This window comes from Mustelus asterias, chromosome 11, assembly GCF_964213995.1.
Source record: "Mustelus asterias chromosome 11, sMusAst1.hap1.1, whole genome shotgun sequence".
Taxonomy (NCBI): domain Eukaryota; kingdom Metazoa; phylum Chordata; class Chondrichthyes; order Carcharhiniformes; family Triakidae; genus Mustelus; species Mustelus asterias.
Window position 1 is genome coordinate 91,390,327 of NC_135811.1, and position 20,674 is coordinate 91,411,000.

A 20,674-nucleotide genomic window follows, 5' to 3' on the forward strand; every position below is an offset into this window, starting at 1 on the left:
CTTATTTGGATGCCAGATAATTTCCCATGATAGGTCATGGAAATCAATACGAAAGCTGCTCTTGTGTAATGTCTAACAGCGAACTACAGAAGAGCCTGGCACCGATCCAGCCTCCTGAATGAAAACATTGATGGAGTTGAGCAGAAACACAAATGGAGACGCCACTGTTTAAAAAAGGAGGTAGACAAAAGGCAGGTAACTATAGGCTGGTTAGCTTAACTTCTGTAGGGAATGTAGGGAAAATGCTTGAATCTATCATCAAGGAAGAAATAGCGAGACATCTGGATATAAATTGTCCCATTGGTAAGACGCAGCATGGGCTCATGAAGGGCAGGTCATTTTGACTAATTTGGTGGAATTCTTTGAGAACATTACATCTGCAGTGGACAATGGGGAACCTGTGGATGTGATATATCTGGATTTCCAGAAGGCATTTGACAAGGTGCTGCACCAAAGACTGCTACATAAGATAAAGGTGCACAGTGTCATGGGTAATGTATTAGCATGGATAGAGGATTGGTTAACTAACAGAAAGCAAAGAGTGGGGGTAAATGGGTGTTTTTCTGGTTGGCGATCAGATGCCTCAGGGATCAGTGTTGGGACCGCAATTGTTTATGATTTACATAGATGATTTGGAGTTGGGGACCAAGTGTAGTGTGTCAAAATTCGCAGATGACACTAAGATGGGTGGAAGAGCAAAGTGTCCAGAGGACGCTGAAAGTCTGCAAAGGGATATAGATAATCTAAGTGAGTGGGCGAGGGTCTGGCAGCTGGAGTACAATGTTGGTAAATATGAGGTCATCCATTTTGGTAGGAATAACAGCAAAATGGACTATTATTTAAATGGTAAAAAATTGCAGCATGCTGCTGTGTAGAGGGACCTGGGTGTCCTTGTGCAGGAATCTCAAGGAGTTGGTTTGCAGGTGCAGCAGGTAATTAAGAAGGCAAATGGAATTTTGTCCTTCATTGCTAGCGGGATGGAGTTTAAAAACAGCGAGATTATGTTGCAGCTGTATAAGGTGCTGGTGAGGCCACACCTGGAGTACTGTGTACAGTTTTGGTCTCCTTACTTGAGAAAGGATATACTGGCACTGGAGGGGGTGCAGAGGAGATTTACTAGGTTGATTCCGGAGTTGAGAGGGTTGGTTTATGAGGAGAGACTGAGTAGATTGGGGCTATACTCATTGGAATTCAGAAGAATGAGGGGAGATCTTATAGAAACATATAAGATTATGAAGGGAATAGATAAGTTAGAAGCAGGGAAGTTGTTTCCACTGGCGGGTGAAACTAGAACGAGGGGGCATAGCCTCAAAATAAGGGGAAGCAGATTTAGGACTGAGTTGAGGAGGAACTTCTTCACACAAAGGGTTGTGAATCTGGAATTCCCTGCCCAGTGAAGCAGTTGAGGCTACCTCATTCAATGTTTTTAAGGCAAGGATAGATAGATTTTTGAACAGTAAAGGAATTAAGGGTTATGGTGAGCGGGTGGGTAAGTGAAGCTGAGTCCACAAAAAGATCAGCCATGATCTTATTGAATGGCGGAGCAGGCTCGAGGGGCCAGATGGCCTACTCCTGCTCCTAGTTCTTATGTTCTTATTATTTGAAAATTTGAAATCCAGGCAATTTGTGAATTTTTGAAAAGATGAATAAAATCAGTTGATACTTTCAGTAGAATTGTTTATTTGGAACATGCAGCATTCTTTTTTTCAATTTATTAGTCACAAGTAGGCTCACATTAATACTGCAATGAAGTTACTGTGAAAATCCCCTAATCTCCACATTCCGGCGCCTGTTCGGGTACACTGAGGGAGAATTTAGCATAGCCAATGCACCTAACCAGCACATCTTTTAGACCCGGGGAGAACATGCAGACTCCGCACAGACAGTGACCCAAGCTGGGAATCGAACCCAGGTCCCTGGCGCTGTGAGGCAGCAGAGCTAATCACTGTGCCAACGTGCTGCCCATGTATTCCATGCAGTTGGGAGCTCTCTCAATTGGAAAGCTAAATTGCTTTTATTCAATTGTGGGACATGGGCATCGCAGCATTTATTGCCCATTCCTGGTTGCCCTTGAAAAGGTGGTGGTGAGCTGCCTTCCTGAAACGCTGCAGTCCAAGTGCTGTGGGTTGACCCACAGTTTTATGTAACTTAGATGTTCTGAATTTCAATCATCGAACCGGAGCCTCAACAGAGGCAATTCTGTGATGACCTGCTGTAGGTTGGACAATGATTAGCCAAGCTCAGTTTGAATGTGAACTTTAATAAAGTCAAATGCAGAACCTTCAGCATTAACAATAGAGGAAACTCAGATCACATGGGGCTACAAGTTCTCAAAGAGAACTTATATCTGGGAAGCATGGTGGCACAATGGTTAGTACTGCTGCCTCACAGCACCAGGGACCCGGGTTCAATTCCGGCCTCGGGTGACTGTGCGGAGTTTGCACATTCTCCCTGTGTCTGCGTGGGTTTCCTCCAGGTGCTCCGGTTTCCTCCCACAGAATAAAAATTTGAGGGTAAGGTTGATTAGCCATGCTAAATTGCCCCTTAGTGTCAGGGGGTCTGGCAGGGTAAATATGTGGAGTTACAGGGCCTAGGTGAGATTGTGGTCAGTGCAGACTCGATGGGCCAAATGGCCACCTTCTGCACTGGAGGCATTCTATAATCATGCGATTAAAATACAAACCTGAGTAACTGCTTTTCTCAGTCTTTTTCTGTGCATTTGTACTGAATACTTGCACTTCTGAACTAGCCACTCCCGAGCCAAGCTGTTCCAGTACAGCTACAAACACTGGCATCCAGCCAGCAATGTGAAACATTTCCCAGGTGTGTCCCATACACAAAAAACAGGACAAATCCAACCCACCCCATCAGTCTACTTGCAAACATCAGCAAAGTGATGGAAAATGTCTTCGACTGTACTATCAAGCGATACTTCCTTTGCAATAACCTACCCTGGTTCTGCCAGGGCCACTCATCTCCTAACCTTGTTACAGCCTTTTTCCAAACACGGTGGCTGGGACAATGGCTGGAACTCTCTGGCTGTTCACACCCCGCTGTTGCTGCCAGCGCAAATGGAAAATTTGGCACTCAGCCAAAACTCCGTTCACTGCAGAGGTACTGGAGAATTCCAGCTGCTGGCGATGTCAGAGAATCCTACCCATTATCTTTAAAGTATGATTTCCTGAGTATCACTGTCAGGCTGTTGCTTGACTAGTCTGTGGGCCGGCTCTCCCAATTTTGGCCCAAGCCCCCAGATGCTAGTCAGGAGGAGTTTGCAGGATCGACAGGGTTGAGTTTGCCATTGTCATTTACGGTACGTACGTTGATGCCAGGTAGTCCATCCGGTTTCATCCCTTACTGACTTTCTAGCAATTATGATACAACTGAGTGGCTTGCTAGGCCACTTCAGAGTCAACCACATTGCTGTGGATCTAGAGACACATGTAGGCGAGACCTGTTAACGGAGGACACCCTCAATCCCTAAAGGACATTAGTGAACCAGATGAGTTTTTACAACAGTGGATGATAGTTTTATAGAACATAGAACATGGAACATTACAGCGCAGTACAGGTCCTTCGGCCCTCGATGTTGCGCCGACCTGTGAAACCAATCTAAAGCCCATCTAACCTACACTATTCCAATATTATCCATATGATAATCCAATGACCCTTTAAATGCCCTTAATGTTGATGAGTCCACTACTGTTGCACGCAGGGCATTCCATGCCCTTACTACTCTCTGAGTAAAGAACCTACCTCTGACATTTGTCCTGTATCTATCACCCCTCAATTTAAAGCTATGTCCCCTCGTGCTAGCCATCACCATCCGAGGAAAAAGGCTTACACTGTCCACCCTATCTAATCCTCTGATCATCTTGCATGCCTCTATTAAGTCACCTCTTAATCTTCTTCTCTCTAATGAAAATAGCCTCAAGTCACTCAGCCTTTCCTCATAAGACCTTCCCACCATACCAGGCAACATCTTGGTAAATCTCCTCTGCACCCTTTCCAATGCTTCCACATCCTTCCTATAATGCGGCGACCAGAACTGTACGCAATACTCCAAGTGCGGCCGCATCAGAGTTTTGTACAGCTGCAACATGACATCATGGCTCCGAAGCTCAATCCCTCTACCAATAAAAGCTAACGCACTGTACGCCTTCTTAACAACCCTATCAACCTGGGTGCCAACTTTCAGGGATCTATGCACATGGATACCGAGATCTCTCTGCTCATCCACACTACCCAGTATCTTACCATTAGCCCAGTACTCTGTATTCTTGTTACTCCTTCCAAAGTGAATCACCTCACACTTTTCCGCATTAAACTCCATTTGCCACCTCTCAGCCCAGCTCTGCAGCTTATTTATGTCCCTCTGTAACCTGCAACATCCTTCCGCACTGTCCACAACTCCACCAACTTTAGTGTCATCCACAAATTTACTAACCCAGCCTTCTACGCCCTCATCCAGGTCATTTATAAAAATGACAAACAGCAGTGGCCCTAAAACAGATCCTTGCGGTACACCACTAGTAATTGAACTCCAGGATGAACATTTCCCATCAACCACCACCCTCTGTCTTCTTACAGCTAGCCAATTTCTGATCCAAACCGCAAAATCACCCTCAATCCCATGCCTCCGTATTTTCTGCAATAGCCTACCGTGGGGAACCTTATCAAACGCTTTACTGAAATCCATATACACCACATCAACTGCTTTACCCTCATCCACCTCTTTGATCACCTTCTCAAAGAACTCAATAAGGTTTGTGAGGCACGACCTACCTTTCACAAAACCGCATTGACTATCCCTAATCAAATTGTTCCTTTCTAGATGATTATAAATCCTATCCCTTATAATCCTTTCCAAAACTTTGCCCACAACAGAAGTAAGGCTCACTGGTCTATAATTACCAGGGTTGTCTCTACTCCCCTTCTTGAACAAGGGGACAACATTTGCTATCTTCCAGTCTTCTGGCACTATTCCTGTAGACAATGATGACATAAAGATCAAAGCCAAAGGCTCTGCAATCTCTTCCCTGGCTTCCCAGAGAATCCTAGGATAAATCCCATCCGGCCCAGGGGACTTATCTATTTTCACACTTTCCAGAATTGCTAACACCTCCTCCTTATGAACCTCAATCCCGTCTAGTCTAATAGCCAGTATCTCAGTATTCTCTTCGACAACATTGTCTTTTTCCTGTGTGAATACTGACGAAAAATATTCATTTAGCGCCTCTCCTATCTCTTCAGGCTCCACACACAACTTCCCACTACTGTCCTTGACTGGCCCTAATCTTACCCTAGTCATTCTTTTATTCCTGACATACCTATAGAAAGCTTTAGGGTTTTCCTTGATCCTACCTGCCAAAGACTTCTCATCTCCCGTCCTGGCTCTTCTTAGCTCTCTCTTCAGGTCCTTCCTGGCGAACTTGTAACTCTCAAGCGCCCTAACTGAGCCTCCATGTCTCATCTTTACATAAGTCTCCTTCTTCCTCTTCACAAGAGATTCAACTTCTTTAGTAAACCACCGTTCCCTCGCTCGACCACTTCCTCCCTGCCTGACAGGTACATACTTATCAAGGACACGCAATAGCTGTTCCTTGAACAAGCTCCACATTTCAATTGTGCCCATCCCCTGCAGATTTCTTCCCCATCCTATGCATCCTAAATCTCGCCTAATCGCATCATAATTTCCTTTCCCCAAGCTATAACACTTGCCCTGTGGTATATACCTATCCCTTTCCATCGCTAAAGTAAACGTAACCGAATTGTGGTCACTATCACCAAAGTGCTCACCTACCTCCAAATCTAACACCTGGCCTGGTTCATTACCCAGTACCAAATCCAATGTGGCCTCGCCTCTTGTTGGCCTATCTACATACTGTGTCAGGAAACCCTCCTGCACACATTGGACAAAAACTGACCCATCTAAAGTACTCGAACTACAGCGTTTCCAGTCAATATTTGTAAAGTTAAAGTCCCCCATAACAACTACCCTGTTACTTTCGCTCCTATCCAGAATCATCTTTGCAATCCTTTCCTCTACATCTCTGGAACTTTTCGGAGACCTATAGAAAACTCCCAACAGGGTGACCTCTCCTTTCCTGTTTCTAACCTCAGCCCATACTACCTCAGTAGACGAGTCCTCATCAAACGTCCTTCCTGCCACCGTAATACTGTCCTTGACTAACAATGCCACACCTCCCCCTCTTTTACCATCTTCCCTGATCTTACTGAAACATCTAAACCCTGGAACCTGCAACAACCATTCCTGTCCCTGCTCTATCCATGTCTCCGAAATGGCCACAATTTATGGTCAGCATTAGACTTTTAATTCCATTTGCTATGGTGGGGCTTGATGTCAGACACCCAGAGCCAAACCCTGGCTCTATGGATTACTAGTCCAGTGACAATATCGCTATGCCACCTCCTCTCTCTTGCACTCCTATGCTGAACAGAACCACCATTAAGGAGTGTTGAGGAAGACTCATTTCCTGGAACACTCCAGATAGCCTCTCTGGAAATAATGATACAGAATGACCATATTGCTGGTATGCTTTACATACACTCGCGATCTTACCAGCCGTTCATGCCACGCTCCTGCTGCAGCGAGGTTGGAGAATTTGGCGCCCAGCCAAATCGCTTTTCACTGTAGCGGGAAGGGAAAATCCTGCCGGCGTGAACGGCCTTAACATTCCGGCTATAGCATCTGGGCAGCCTGAGCTTTTTGGATGGGACTTTAGTTTTATTTAAGTGGCTAAGTTAAACATGAATACCCAAACCTTATTTGCACTCCTATTTTAACCCCAATGATTCAACAACTTAACAATGTTAGTGGTAATTCATGCATTCACATCTAAATGTGGATGCACTAAACTGCTTTGCAAAAGCTTTTTGCAAAGAGCATCTAGCCTCTCCTCCACAATGGCAAAACCAACGCTCACAGGTTCATGGTGCAGAGGTCGCTTAGAGTGTTTCTAACTTTACTCACCCCAGTCTGCAATCTCTAACCACCAGGCAGACAGTATTTCCTGTTACATAGATTTCTGCCCCATTACAGGCACCCAAATGTGAGCGACAAAAACACTCAGGTCAAGGGTGACCCAATTAGACACAAAGTAAATTTCCTTCTATTCTGCCACAATAATAGCCTCTGTCCCAGCATCAGGAGACGCACCTTACTCCAGTAGTCCTTATCATGCATGAATGAGATTGTCATATAGTGCTAAATTAGGGATATATCAGTGCTGGTGATAGAGAAGTGTTGGTGTGTGGCTGGATAGGTGGGGGTGATGTGCAATGCCCACTCATTGTCCACTACAGAATACCCCCAATTTGTATTACAAAGGATCATTTCAGCAGCAGATGGAGGAGACTTTCAGTACAGCAGTCGATATTTATGGTACGTGGACCTGAATTGAACCCATGTGCTCCAAAGATTTCAATTAGCAGAGTAAATTTCCCAATTCTCTCCTCAGATTATGTTACAGCACTTACCATGGTGTGCATGTGTTTAGCATAGGACTTGGCCCAAAACCAAAGTTACTGTGCATTATACGAGACCATTTCCCTTTAAAAGATGACTGGAATTAAATGTAGCTCCACCTTCCTGCCTGTACTTCCTGCTTATTCATTTCACTGAGGTTGGTGAAGGTGGTTTGCAGGCCTCTTCCTCTGAGCTGTTCATTAGGGTATTTGTCTAAATTATGATTGTTGTTATAAATGCTGGTTAAGTTAAAATATCCAGTACAGTTTTGTGGATTTTCTGCTGTTGCTTGCCTTTAATTCTTTTAGCTGTAACCCTTTGCTTGGGGTAGGTTCGAATGGCAGTGCAGTCTTGGTTTTCAGTGCAGACTTAATGCTTGCTGAGTGTGATAATGTTGAGCCCTTTGTCCATTAAACAGAACTCCCACTCCTGTAGGGTGTCTGGGTGAATTGCTCACTTGATTTTGAGGTGCTTAGGGAAATGTTCTTAGCATCACTATTGTAGATTACAAATCTATCTAAATACGTGGATCCGTGCCTGCTTCTACCAGTGTTGTACATTGGAGTAGGTTTCATTTTCACAACAGAGAACGGCTCTTGCCAGCTCTGTTTGCCTGGCTTTTGTGGCATGTTGTTGTCTTCTTGATATTCTGAAGTTTGCTGGCGGGTGTCACATGCCTCTGAATTGCTCACTCAGCTGTTGTGGACTGCTACATTGTGGGTGCATGTCAGACTGAGCCTGTAACTGGAGCCTGATCCGTACCAGCGTCTCGGTGAAATCGTAGAATCCCGACAGTGCAGAAGGAGGCCATTCGGCCCATCGAGCCTGCACCAACAACAGTCCCACCCAGGCCCTATCCCTGTAATCCCATATATTTACCCTGCTAATCCCCTGACACTAAGGGGCAATTGAGCATAGCTAATCAACCTAACCTGCACCTCTTTGGACTGTGGGAAGAAACCGGAGCACCTGCAGGAAACCCACGCAGACATGGGGAGAATGTGTGGAGTTTGCACAGTCACCTAAGGCCGGAATTGAACCCGGGTCCCTGGCGCTGTGAGGCAGCAGTGCTAACCGCTGTGCCACTGTGCCACCCCAACTATCAGCAGGAAAGTACACATTACCTCACTCTGGTCACTGGACCCAAATAGAGTGGTTCCTGCAGGCTGTGTGAACTTTGTAACTTTTGCTCTAACTATCTGGCAATCCCTCCTCTCGTGCTCTCTCTCTCTCTCTATCTATCTTTTCTCCTCCCACTTCACTCCCTCCTCTAACAAGGCTGCAAAGTGATAGTGATAGCGATAGATCAAGTGAGTGGACAGCAAGGTGGCAGTGGAGGATACAGCAAAGCGGAGCAGGGAACATGACGTTATTCACTTTGGCTTCAAAAAAAATTGGAAAGGAGAATATTTTTAAAAGGCATGAAACTTCTAAAAATTGATGTTCAGAGGAACTAGGGTGTACTCAAACAAGGAACATGGAACAGCAAGCGATTAGGAAGATCAGTGGCAGATTGGCCTTTATTGCAAGGGGACTGGAATGTAAGGATAAATAAGTCTTGCTGCAGTTGCAAAGGGTTTTGATGAGACCAGACCTGGAGTACTGTGCACAATTTTGGTCGCCATACCCGAGGAAAGATTTACTTGCTTTTGAGGCAGCTCCTTGGGAGGAGATTGGGGATTTGAGTCCCCTGGGTGACCTCTCAGGCTCTGTTAAGCAGAATGACAATTTGTAGATGCTTCTGGTTCACCATCTGGATCTCTTGACGAGTGCAGCATTTCTGGTCTGTTTGGTTGGGTAGGTGACATTTCGACTGTGTAGGAGGTTGCTTCTATGTGGCTACTAGTGCAAATCTCACCATGCCATCATCTTTTTTGGATGAGCTAGGGCCATGGATGGAATAATGTCTGTTATTATTATGACCAGCGAGCTTGGTCTCAGATCCAAACCAGCTTTCCTAGTTGGAGATCTGGTAGATGGTCTGCTTTGTGATGTTTGTCATAGTTCCACATCTGACTGGAATGATCTTCATCCTCTTTCTCCTTCATTGTGTCCATGTCATCAGCAGCATGAGTGCGTGTGTGTGGAAAAGAGTGGAGGTGAGTTCTCAGTCTTGTTCCCACTGGGAGTTCACATGGTTCTAAACCATTTTGGGGCGGAGTTGGACAACAGCTCAGAAGCGCAAGTTGGATGTCATCATTCTTCATCAGCAATGTTTTCACTGTGTGCCCTCCCCTCTCAGCTCAATCATTGACTTGAGGGTATCTGAGTGGACTGACAGCATAGACAAATCAATATAGTGCCGTGAAATCATTCACGTATTCATTGGCAAACTGCAGTCCATTGTCTTGAGTTTACAAGGTCTTGGATTCCATGTATTGCACGTTTTCTCCTTCAGCGATGTAATCGCTGCTTCAGAAGTGTGACCCTGCAGTTGCTTGACTTCTATCCACCTCTAGTAGTGGTCTGCTGCACTCAGGAACATTTCACCAGACACTTCCATCCCAAGACGCTCCCATAGTCTTGATGGAAAGGACATCAAATGTTCTCTTGCCTCCCGATGATTATCATGAGTAATACAGTTTGACATCAACTCTTCCATGACTCTGAGAGACCTGACCACCAAACACTACCTTCCTCTGACTTGCCATTTTTCAATTCCTAAATGCCCTTGGTACAAACATTGAGTCTTAGAACTTTCAGAATGGCCACAGTCTTGTCATAGATGAGTAAATCATCAACTTCACTGAGATGTCCTCTCTGTTCATCATACTGTCTGAGAATAGGATTGTGTGACATGTACCCTGACCATCCTTTGACTCTCTGACCTGAGCACATTCATCAGGTTTCTGTGAATCTCTGATTTCACCCAATTATTGAGTTGCTAGTAGAGTTGTGGTTGTTGTTGATGCAAAGGTCTCTACCTCTTCAACAAGGACTACATCATCTTGTTCTGGCCTTGCCACTGGGATATGGGACAAAGCATCTGCTGTTTTCCCGGAACATGCTCTGTCTTTGCATCATGATTTGATGGCCAGCACAGACACGCTGGGCTGAAGGGCCTTTTTTTGTGCTTTAAAATTTTATGACTCTATCAAATCTCATCATCCTGAGTCTGAATTATTGTGTGGAGGCAGTTTTGGTAATTGTCTGGAATTGAAGTATATCAAGAGTTTGTCTGTTTCTATCTTGAAGTGGTGATCAGGAACATTTATCTACAAACATTTCACACTCCTTTGACGCAGCTGCTGCTTCTTTCTCTATCACTGTATGTCTCTGGCAGTGAATGGGATGTGTCGTACACTGGTTCATGCTTTCCATCTATCTTTATCTGGAAGAGTGCACCTCCCAATCTTGTAGAAGATGCATCAATGATAGTGGGTAGCTCTCGGTCATGGTGAGCTAAAGTATCCGATAATGTCGGTATCTCTTTGATTTTCTCCAAAGAACTCTGTGGTGCTTCCTCCCAGCGCCATGACAGCTGCTGTAGTGGCTCATCGACATGAGCTGATAGTGGCAATTTGCATTCTGATTTCTACCCCCCACCCATTCCTCCATTGTAGGAATTTTTTAGTGTCCTGCAGGCAGCGAGAGGGTCAGGAACTCAATGTATGAGCAATCCCAGGAGTGACCCGACATTTGATGCATCAGTGTACAATTGTGTTGCTCTTGCTTCGGTGCTTAGTGTTCCATGCCCTTGGTGTTCCAGGTAAATTTGAATCTGTAGGAGACTATCTCCTGCCCTGAGTGCCATGTGTGATATTGTGTTGGTCATGTGCATTTTTGTGCAACTCATATTTGCAGTGTGAGTTGGAGATGGTGAGAGATGTAAAGCGATATTTTCAGTTCCTCTTGTCTATGTGAGAATGTGTGTGCTCATCAAGGCAGGCAACATCAGTACTGGAGAGGGCTTGAACTGTTTTACTGACATGGCATCAGCATATAGCACAGGTTATCTGAGATTGGTGCCAATCTTGGCAATCTCTACTGTAAAGATTCAAATCACCACCATCCCCCACAAATTGTGGGTCTGAATGTGGTCGGCAATTTACTTAATTCATTTACAGGATGTCAGCGTCGCTGGCTGGGTCAGCATTTATTGTCCATCCCTAACTGCCCTCCATTTCAGAGGGCAGTTGAGAGTCAACCACATTGCTGTGGCTCTGGAGTCACATGTAGGCCAGACCGGGTAAGGACGGCAGATTTCCTTCCCTAAAGGGCGTTAGTGAATCAGCTGGGTTTTTTCGACAATGGTTTTCATGGTCATCAGTAGATTCTTAATTCCAGATTATTGAATTCAAATTCTACCATCTGCCATGGCGGAATTCGAATCCAGGTCCCCAGAACATCAGCTGGATTAATAGTCTAGTGATGATACCACTAGGCCATCGCCTACCTGACAATCAACAATCGTTTCATGGTCATCATTAGATTTTTAATTTCAGATTTTTATTGAACTCGAATTTCACCATCTGCTGTGGCAGGATTTGAACCCGGATCCCTGGATCTTGTCCTGGGTCTCTGGATTATGAGTCCAGTGATTAAGCCACCATGCCACTGCCTCCATTGAGGACTGATTGTCCAATCTCATTTAAAACTAATGCCATGCAGCCAAGAGGAGAATTGTGGAATTTGCAGGAGGAAGGGAGGCTCTTCAGTCCATTCATTCCATGCCAACCGACAAGGAGCCATCGAGCCTAATCCCACTTTCCACCTCTTATTCCATAGCAAACGACACTTCCCGTACATGTTCTTGTACTTTTTAAATGCTACGATGGTAAATTTAAGATTGATTAACAAATTTTTCACTAGATTTCCATGTACAATCACGTGGATGGGAGACCCAGAATTAGTTAAAGGCAGCATAGGGGGACATCTCTCGATGTATGAGTTAAGATGGATCATGTGGACATCCCCATCCATCAGTATCTTATGAAATGGAATAGATACGCATGCTTTCGTCATATGCTTTCTTCGGATGGATTTAAATCCCATCCCAGAGCTTGACAGGCAGTTTGCTAACTCATTATGTGATGTGAGAAAGGATTCTTTCACACAAGTGGTTCAGGTCTGGAAACGTAGTGGAGGCAGGTTAAATTGAGGCATTCAAGAGGGCAATTAGATGATTACTTAAATAGAAACAATGTGCAGGGGTATGGGGAAAAGGCAGGGGAATAGCACTAAGACATAATGCTCGTTTGGAGAGCCAGTGCAGACACAATGGGCCAAATGGCCTCAATCTGCACTGTAACAATCCTGTGATCCTTCCAGGGACACTTAATGGTGATTTACTACATTATGGACTGGATTTTACACGGGGGGGGGGAAGGGGGGGAAGAGAGAGAGAGAGGTTGGCCTACACAAGCTGAGGTTCGGACTTGCACCTCTCAATAGGAAGAAGTTCTGCCTTTGGGAGCTGCCAGCCCATCTCTCTGTCCGGCCAGCTCGAGCAGTCCCAGCAGCGCCAGAACTCCGAACGCAAGGAGGTGATTGAAGATGGACACCGGACCCTGGTATGTCCAGTTGGGTGGGGAGGGATCAGACACCCCTATGGTGGATTTTGGAGGCCGTGTGGAGAGGCAGAAAGAGGGTGGGTAACCTCTTCGGCAGGGAGTGCCCTCGATTCACACAGGGCATCTCCCGAAACTTGTGCCACCCTTCCTTTCGATCCTTCCACCAGAGTTATATAAAAAAAAATCTTTCTGCTCTCACCTGTCCAACATATTACAGGTGCACAGAGGGCCTTAAGTGGGAAACAATTGGCCACAAGACCTTAAATAGGCCGAAGGATGGATGGGTTAGTGGATGCCTCACCCACCCGTTATAGGGATGTTGTTGGTGGTAGATGGAAAGGCAGTGGGCTAGCCACCTAACATATTTAATGTGTTCCACCCCCCCAATTGAAAACACGCCTGGCCAAGGGGGAGGGTGTAAAATCCAGCCCTATGACCTAGGAAATATTCTTGGTAATATAGTTTCCACCAATTATAATGGCAGTCGCTTATATCGCTTAAAAAGTGATAACTTTATCCACTTAATGTCACCGCTTTAAACTCCACTTATTTTGGGCCGAGAAGCCTGTTTATTTATTTTTGTCACAAGCAGTCTTACATTAACACTGCAATGAAGTTACTGTGGAAATCCCCTAGTCGCCACACTCTGACACCTGTTGGGGTACACTGAGGGAGAATTTAGCATGGCCAATGCACCTAACCAGCACGTCTTTCCTGACTATGGGAGGAAACCGGAGCACCCAGAGGAAACCCACGCAGACACTGGGAGAATGTGCAAATTCCACACAGTGACCCAAGCCGGGAATTGAACCCGGGTCCCTGGTGCTTTGAGGCAGCAGTGCTAACCACTGTGCTACCTGTGTTTATTGGCTAGCTCATAACTCATTAAGGTTTCTCTTGCATGCAAAATACCTCTAGATCCATTTTTTGCTGCTGATTTGGCGTAATTTGGGCATGTTCCCTCTGACCCGGTTGCCCCATTTACATTCCTACAGGATTTAGACTGGCAGGTTATTGGATTGATACAGAAACAGGCCTTTCCCTACAGTTTTTTTTTCCATTCCTGTTCCGCCAGCCTTCATTGGCTGCATTCAGATTTAAACATAAAATGTGGAAATTTCATCTATCACAAAGGGAGAAAGATCAATTGGAATTAAGAATGAGGGAAGATCAAATTGAGGTATACAAGATGATAAAAGGTATGGATAAACTAGATGTGGAGCGGATGCTTCCACTGGTGGGGCATTCTAGGATGAGAGGTCATAGTCTGAGGATAAGGGGTAGCAAATTTAAAACAGAGTTGAGGAGAAACTACTTCTCACAAAGGGTTGTGAATCTTTGGAATTTGCTACCCCAAAGTGTGATGGATGCTGAGACAGTGAGTAAATTTAAAGAGGAGTTGGACAGAGTTTTAATTGGTAATGGGTTGAAGGGTTATGGGGAGAATGCAGAAAAATGGGGATGAGGAGCATATCAGCCATGATCGAATGGTGGGGCAGACTCGATGGGCCGAATGGCCTAATTCTGCTCCTATATCTTATGAACTTGTGAAGCGAAGCTATAATCTGTTAGTATTTGTTGCTCTTGCACAGTTGCCATTTCCTCAATTTCTTAACATGGAGGTATCGAGTAGGCATTGCAGTCTTTTCTGCTTTCATTGAAGAGGCTGGAAATCGGGGAGCTGTAGGAAGATTATTACGGATGGGGGCTTGTGGGGGGGAGGGGTGTGGGAGAGCGAATAATCAACTTCCTTTAGGCCATTGCAAGCCAAGGACAGGCCAGGCATGATCTTGCCGCCCGCTCACGCCACACCCCCACTGCGGCGAGGATGGAGAATGTGGTGCCCAGCCAAATCTCTTTTCACTGCAGCGGGATGGGAAATTCCCGCTGGCGTGAACGGTTGGAAAATTCCGGCCATTGTGTTTGCACGAACACCCAGTATAAGCGGTGGCAGCGATCAGCAGTGGAAGTTTCACTCGGCCTTCTGCTACTTTAGTGGAGATTTTAACCCGTTTCAAAAAACTGTGTTAATCCCCACGTTAAAGAATTCTAAATATTCATCCGCTTTATCAGTGACAGGAATTTCTAAGATTATTCCTAACTAGGCATTTGTGTGCGGCCAAAATCTGACATTAAACAACAATAGTGGAGCTCTGACTCAAAACGTCGACTCTATTCTCTCTCCACAGATGCTGTCAGACTTGCTGAGATTTTCTAGCACTTTCTGCTTTTGTTTCAGATTCCAGCATCCACAGTATTTTGCCTTTATTATAACAATAGAGAGCAGTTCATTTAACAAACTGATCCGGTGATTTGTACATATAATGCACTGAGATATGTGAATTCTGAGTTACAATCTGAATCACGGATGGATAAAGCTACAAAAAGTCCAGTTGGGATCTGGGACAAAAGAGTGTGTAATCCCTGGTCTGCCACTCTCAAGATGTCATTGAAAAATAAATAACTCGACGGAATCTTGTCCTTCATTGCTAGAGGGGTGGAGTTTAAAAACAGCGAGGTTATGTTGCAGCTGTATAAGGTGCTGGTGAGGCCACACCTGGAGTACTGTGTACAGTTTTGGTCTCCTTACTTGTTACTGAGTAGACTGGGGCTATACTCATTGGAATTCAGAAGAATGAGGGGAGATCTTATAGAAACATATAAGATTATGAAGGGAATAGATAAGATAGAAGCAGGGAAGTTGTTTCCACTGGCAGATGAAACTAGAACCAGGGGGCATGGCCTCAAAATAAGGGGGAGCAGATTTAGGACTGAGTTGAGAAGGAACTTCACACAAAGGGTTGTGAATCTGTGGAATTCCCTGCCCAGTGAAGCAGTTGAGGCTACCTATAGAACCATAGAAAATTACAGCTCAGAAACAGGCCTTTTGGCCCTTCTTGTCTGTGCCGAACCATTTTTTGCCTAGTCCCACTGACCTGCACTTGGACCATATCCCTCCACACCCCACTCATCCATGAACCTGTCCAAGTTTTTCTTAAATGTTAAAAGTGACCCCGCATTTACCACTTTATCCGGCAGCTCATTCCACACTCCCACCACTCTCTGCGTGAAGAAGCCCCCCCTAATATTCCCTTTAAACTTTTCTCCTTTCACCCTTAACCCATGCCCTCTGGTTTTTTTCTCCCCTAGCCTCAGCGGAAAAAGCCTGCTTGCATTCACTCTATCTATACCCATCAAAAGCTTATACACCTCTATCAAATCTCCCCTCAATCTTCTACGCTCCAGGGAATAAAATCCCAACCTATTCAATCTCTCTCTAACTCAGCTTCTCAAGTCCCGGCAACATCCTTGTGAACCTTCTCTGCACTCTTTCAACCTTATTTACATCCTTCCTGTAACTAGGTGACCAAAACTGTACACAATATTCTAAATTCGGCCTCACCAATGCCTTATATAACCTTACCATAACACTCCAACTTTTATACTCGATACTCCGATACTCTCGATACCTCACTGAATGTTTTTAAGGCAAGGATAAATACATTTTTGAACAGTAAAGGAATTAAGGGTTACGGTGAGCGGGCGGGAAAGTGAAGCTGAGTCCACGAAAAGATCAGCCATGATCTTATCGAATGGTGGAGCAGGCTCGAGGGGTCAGATGGCCTACTCCTGCTCCTAGTTCTTATGTTCTTATGTAATCCCTTTCACCACATATCGGTATGACCATGGTAGCTGCAGCTTCATGGCCTGTGGTCATCTCAGTTGAGATACATCCGACTGATTGATTGCAAAATATAACCCTGTTTAAAACCACCTCCTCCACCTCACCCACCCCCCCATACAATCTTTTTAGATTGTCATTTTATTGCTAATTGTATGCAAGTTGCAAATTTCCTTCCTGCCTGCTGCAGATCTGTTAAGCAACAGGTGACATAAGCTTATGTAATGTGGCTACCTGTATCTAAAGAAACTGTAGACCAAAGCGCAACCATTTCCTCCATTTCCACCATAGCCTTCTGGCTTCTAGCCACCGTTTCTACCTTTCCTGGATGTGCAGTACTGATTCAACAAGGTGCTGGCCCTCCTTTTCTTCTTTTGTAAATGAAAAATACTAGAGAATTCTATGAGAAAACAAGATTGTCCACTTCCCATACAGTAAATGGAAGGGGCCTGTTAAAATAGCCCTTTTTGTTAACCTGCTGCTCATGTAGTTTTATTCCTCTTTCTCTATGGGGAATTCCTGTTCTTGACTTAGTAACTGTCCACATGATTGAAATCAGGAACTCTCTCTGTAGGAGATCACAGATGGAGTCTAAATCCCATCACTCAATGCTGTGTTGTGAGAGTGGCAATCACCTTCGAGCTTGGCACTTGTCCAGAATGTTGGTACATAACATTACTTGTATGTAACCTGGGTCCTTCAACTGAAGGAGAAAACATTGGTATATGATGCCAACCAAGCTCTCCTAGGATCAAAGTACATCGGTATGTCAGAGGAATAGTATGAAGCTGCACAAGTAGGGTGGCACAGTGGTTAGCTCTCCTGCCTCTCAGCGCCAGGGACCCGGCTTCAATTCCCAGCTTGGGTCACTGTCAGTGTGGAGTTTGCACATTCTCCTCGTGTCTGTGTGGGTTTCCTCCGGGTGCTCCTGTTTCCTCCCACAGTCTAAAGATGTACGAGTTAGGTTGATTGGCAATGTTAAATTGGCCCTTAGTGTCAGGGGGTCTAGCAGGATAAATAAGTAGGGCTACGGGGATTAGGGGCTGCGTGGGATTGTGGTCGGTGCAGACTCGATGGGCCAAATGGCCTCCTTCTGCACTGTAAGGACTCTGTGTTCTAATCTTTCTAAGTGCTGTTTAGGTGCATTGGCCGTGCTAAATTCTCCCTCGATGTACCCGAACAGGTGCCGGAGTGTGGTGACTAGGGAATTTCCACAGTAACTTCATTGCAGTGTTTAAAAAGAAACTTAAAGTAACTTTTGGTAAATAAATTTCGGACTGATGCAATTCATAGATATCCAACCTGGGATTAATTTATTGCAGTACCAAGGTTCACAATACTTGACTTTATAACTTGATGACTACTGCTGCGTGTTATAGATCTCTGAATTATGGTCATTTATTTTTTGTGACATAATGCTATAAGCATCACCAAAAGAAAATCGATGGTGTAATCACTCCTGTGCCATAGCCCATCATAACTGATGTGATTATGAAACCCGTCCATCAGATTAACATGATTATGAAGCCTGGCGTTTCTGAAATACAGGACTGTGGATCTCACCAGCCGTGTGTTTTCTTGTCAAGCCTGTCTTTTTTTAGTAATTCTTCTTGCTCTGAGGAGTTAGACTTTTTGAAGGTGGCCTTTGAAGCTCATTGTTTATCAACTCTGTGCCCACCAGTGTAGGTGGTGACAGAGGAGAAAGAGGAAATGGTGTTCAGAGGACATAAGGTAGAAGAACAGGGAAAATGAACAATTGCCGATTTTTAAAATTCTAATTTTCATAATGCAAGGATATAGGCACCGCTAAACCTGGTTACTCAGATGCTATTGTTCTTGCAGAGAACCACAGACATCTAAGTGCGTTTTGTTATGAGCAGAATGTACTGGGGTTTTGCACAGTGTGGTGTCTGCAACTTAATATGTCGGATTGTGAGCATATATTTAAAGGAAATTGTGGCCTCGTCACAATGGCTTCAAGAATGGAATCCAGTCGTTAACCATTATAGCAGTTTTTAAGAGGCAGGATATAACTTGATGAGCTGGTCCCCAGTGACCAAAATTGTCTTCCAATTTCAGCTACTTGTATCCCCTGGAATAAATCCGAGGCTGGGAATCCTGTGCGAGTACTTCCCCCTCCTGTCTCCCCAAAGCCTGTCCATCTACAAGGCACAAGTCAGGAATGTGATGTAATGCTCCCCACTTGCTTGGATGGATGCAGCTCCAACAACACTCCAGAAGCTTGACACCATCCAAGACAAAGCAGCCCCGCTTGATTGGCACCACATCCACCACCATCAACATTCACTCTCTTCACCACTGACGCACAGTGGCAGCAGTGAATACCATTTCAAGCTTCCGAGGGCACCAGAGAGCATGATGTGTTTTCCAGAATCTGCATCACTGAATTAAGGTTTCCAGACACGTGGATTGACCATGCTAAATTGCCCTTTAGTATCCAAGGATGGCCAGGGGTTATAGGGTAGGGAGTTACAGGGATAGGATGGGGTGTCAGGGGTTGGAGGTGAGCCTCGGTAAAGATGCTCTTTCAGAGAGTTGGTAGAGACACGATGGGCCAAAGGGCCTCCTTCTCCACCGTAGGGATTCAATGGGATTCTACCTACAAGATGCACTGCAGCAACTTTTGACAGCACCTTCCAAAACCGTGACTTCTACCAACTAGAAGGAACAAGGCAGCACACTCATAATGGGAACATCACCACCTGCAAATACCCTTCCAAGCCACACACCATCTCTGGGTCAAAATCCTGTAACTCCCTTCCTAACAGCACTGTGGGTGTACCTACACCGGAGGGATTGTAGCGGTTCGAGAAGGCAGCTCACCAGAACCTTCTCAAGGGCAATTAGGGATGGGCAACAAGTGCTGGCCTTGCCAGCAATGCCCATATCCCGCAAAAGAATAAAAATGACCAAGTGGTCAGGTCTTTGGTACGATGTTCCCAATGATTGATGGCACTTCCAACATTTCAGTACCGTGAAGCACAGAATAGAGTAGATATCCAGTGCAGGGCTTGAATAAGGGAAGGAGGCACTTCGAATGTGGGCAAGATGGCACTGTAGGTGGTCATCATCTCTGCCTTTAGTCAACAATTAGCGATTAGAATCACTGAAAGATTATGAATAATAACATGCAGTTCACTGCGACATGTATCTTATAACATTTAGCATCAATACTTGGCAGTTTTTTTTCCCCATCCATTGAGAGCTTGATTATAGAGGATATTTGCAATGTGCAGCACACAACTCTGCAACCATAGCCATAAGAGATCGATATAAGGTGTTCAATGTTCTGTATTTTTGCCGACAGCTTCCGAGGACACCAGAGAGCCTGATGTGTTTTCCAGGAGCTGGATCCCTGAATTAAGCTTTCCAGACACGTGCAAGTACACTATGGTCGAGATTCAGTCCGACTGCCAGATTCAGTTTCAGGCTGCTGTATCTGTCATCCAGGCCCTGCCGAAAAATGGTGAGTGTGTCTTTCTTAAGTTAATTCTGGCCTTACAATATTCAAACGCAGTGGCACAGTGGTTAGCACTGCTGCCTCACCGCGCCAGGGACCCGGGTTCGATTCCTGATTTGGGTCACTGTCTGTGTGGAGTTTGCACTTTCTCCCCGTGTCTGCATTGGTTTCCTCCGGGTGCTCCGGTTTCCTTCCACAGTCCGAAAGATGTGCTGGTTAGATGCATTGGCCATGTTAAGTTCTCCCTCAGTGTTCCCGAACAGGCGCCGGAGTGTGGCGACCAGGGGATTGTCACAGTTACTCTATTGCAATGTTAATGTAAGCCCATTTGTGATACTAATCAATAAACTTTAAACAGGAGTGGTGTTGGATAGAGAATGATATATGATAGAACCCATTTCATGGTTTTCTTCCCAATTATTTGCTTCCACTGGCTCATAGAATCCTGCAGTGCAGAAGGAGGCCATTCGGCCCATCAAGTCTGCATCGACCGCAATCCCACCCAGGCC

The 20,674-nt window shown here is 45.2% G+C and overlaps 1 protein-coding gene across 4 annotated transcripts in view; it reads left to right on the plus strand.

The window, feature by feature from the left end:
• Window positions 1-7,631: 7,631 nt before the first annotated feature.
• Window positions 7,632-20,674, plus strand: part of acbd4 (acyl-CoA binding domain containing 4) — a 123,376-nt gene continuing 110,333 nt past the window's right edge. For 2 of the 4 annotated variants that reach the window (XM_078223948.1, XM_078223951.1), the window contains exons 1-2: window positions 7,632-7,694; window positions 20,013-20,171. In XM_078223948.1, coding sequence (XP_078080074.1) covers window positions 20,096-20,171 — 76 coding nt within the window. In that variant the 5' untranslated portion in view covers window positions 7,632-7,694; window positions 20,013-20,095. The remainder of the gene's footprint in view (window positions 7,695-20,012; window positions 20,172-20,674) is intronic. The other 2 variants (XM_078223947.1, XM_078223950.1) reach the window with 1 other exon arrangement.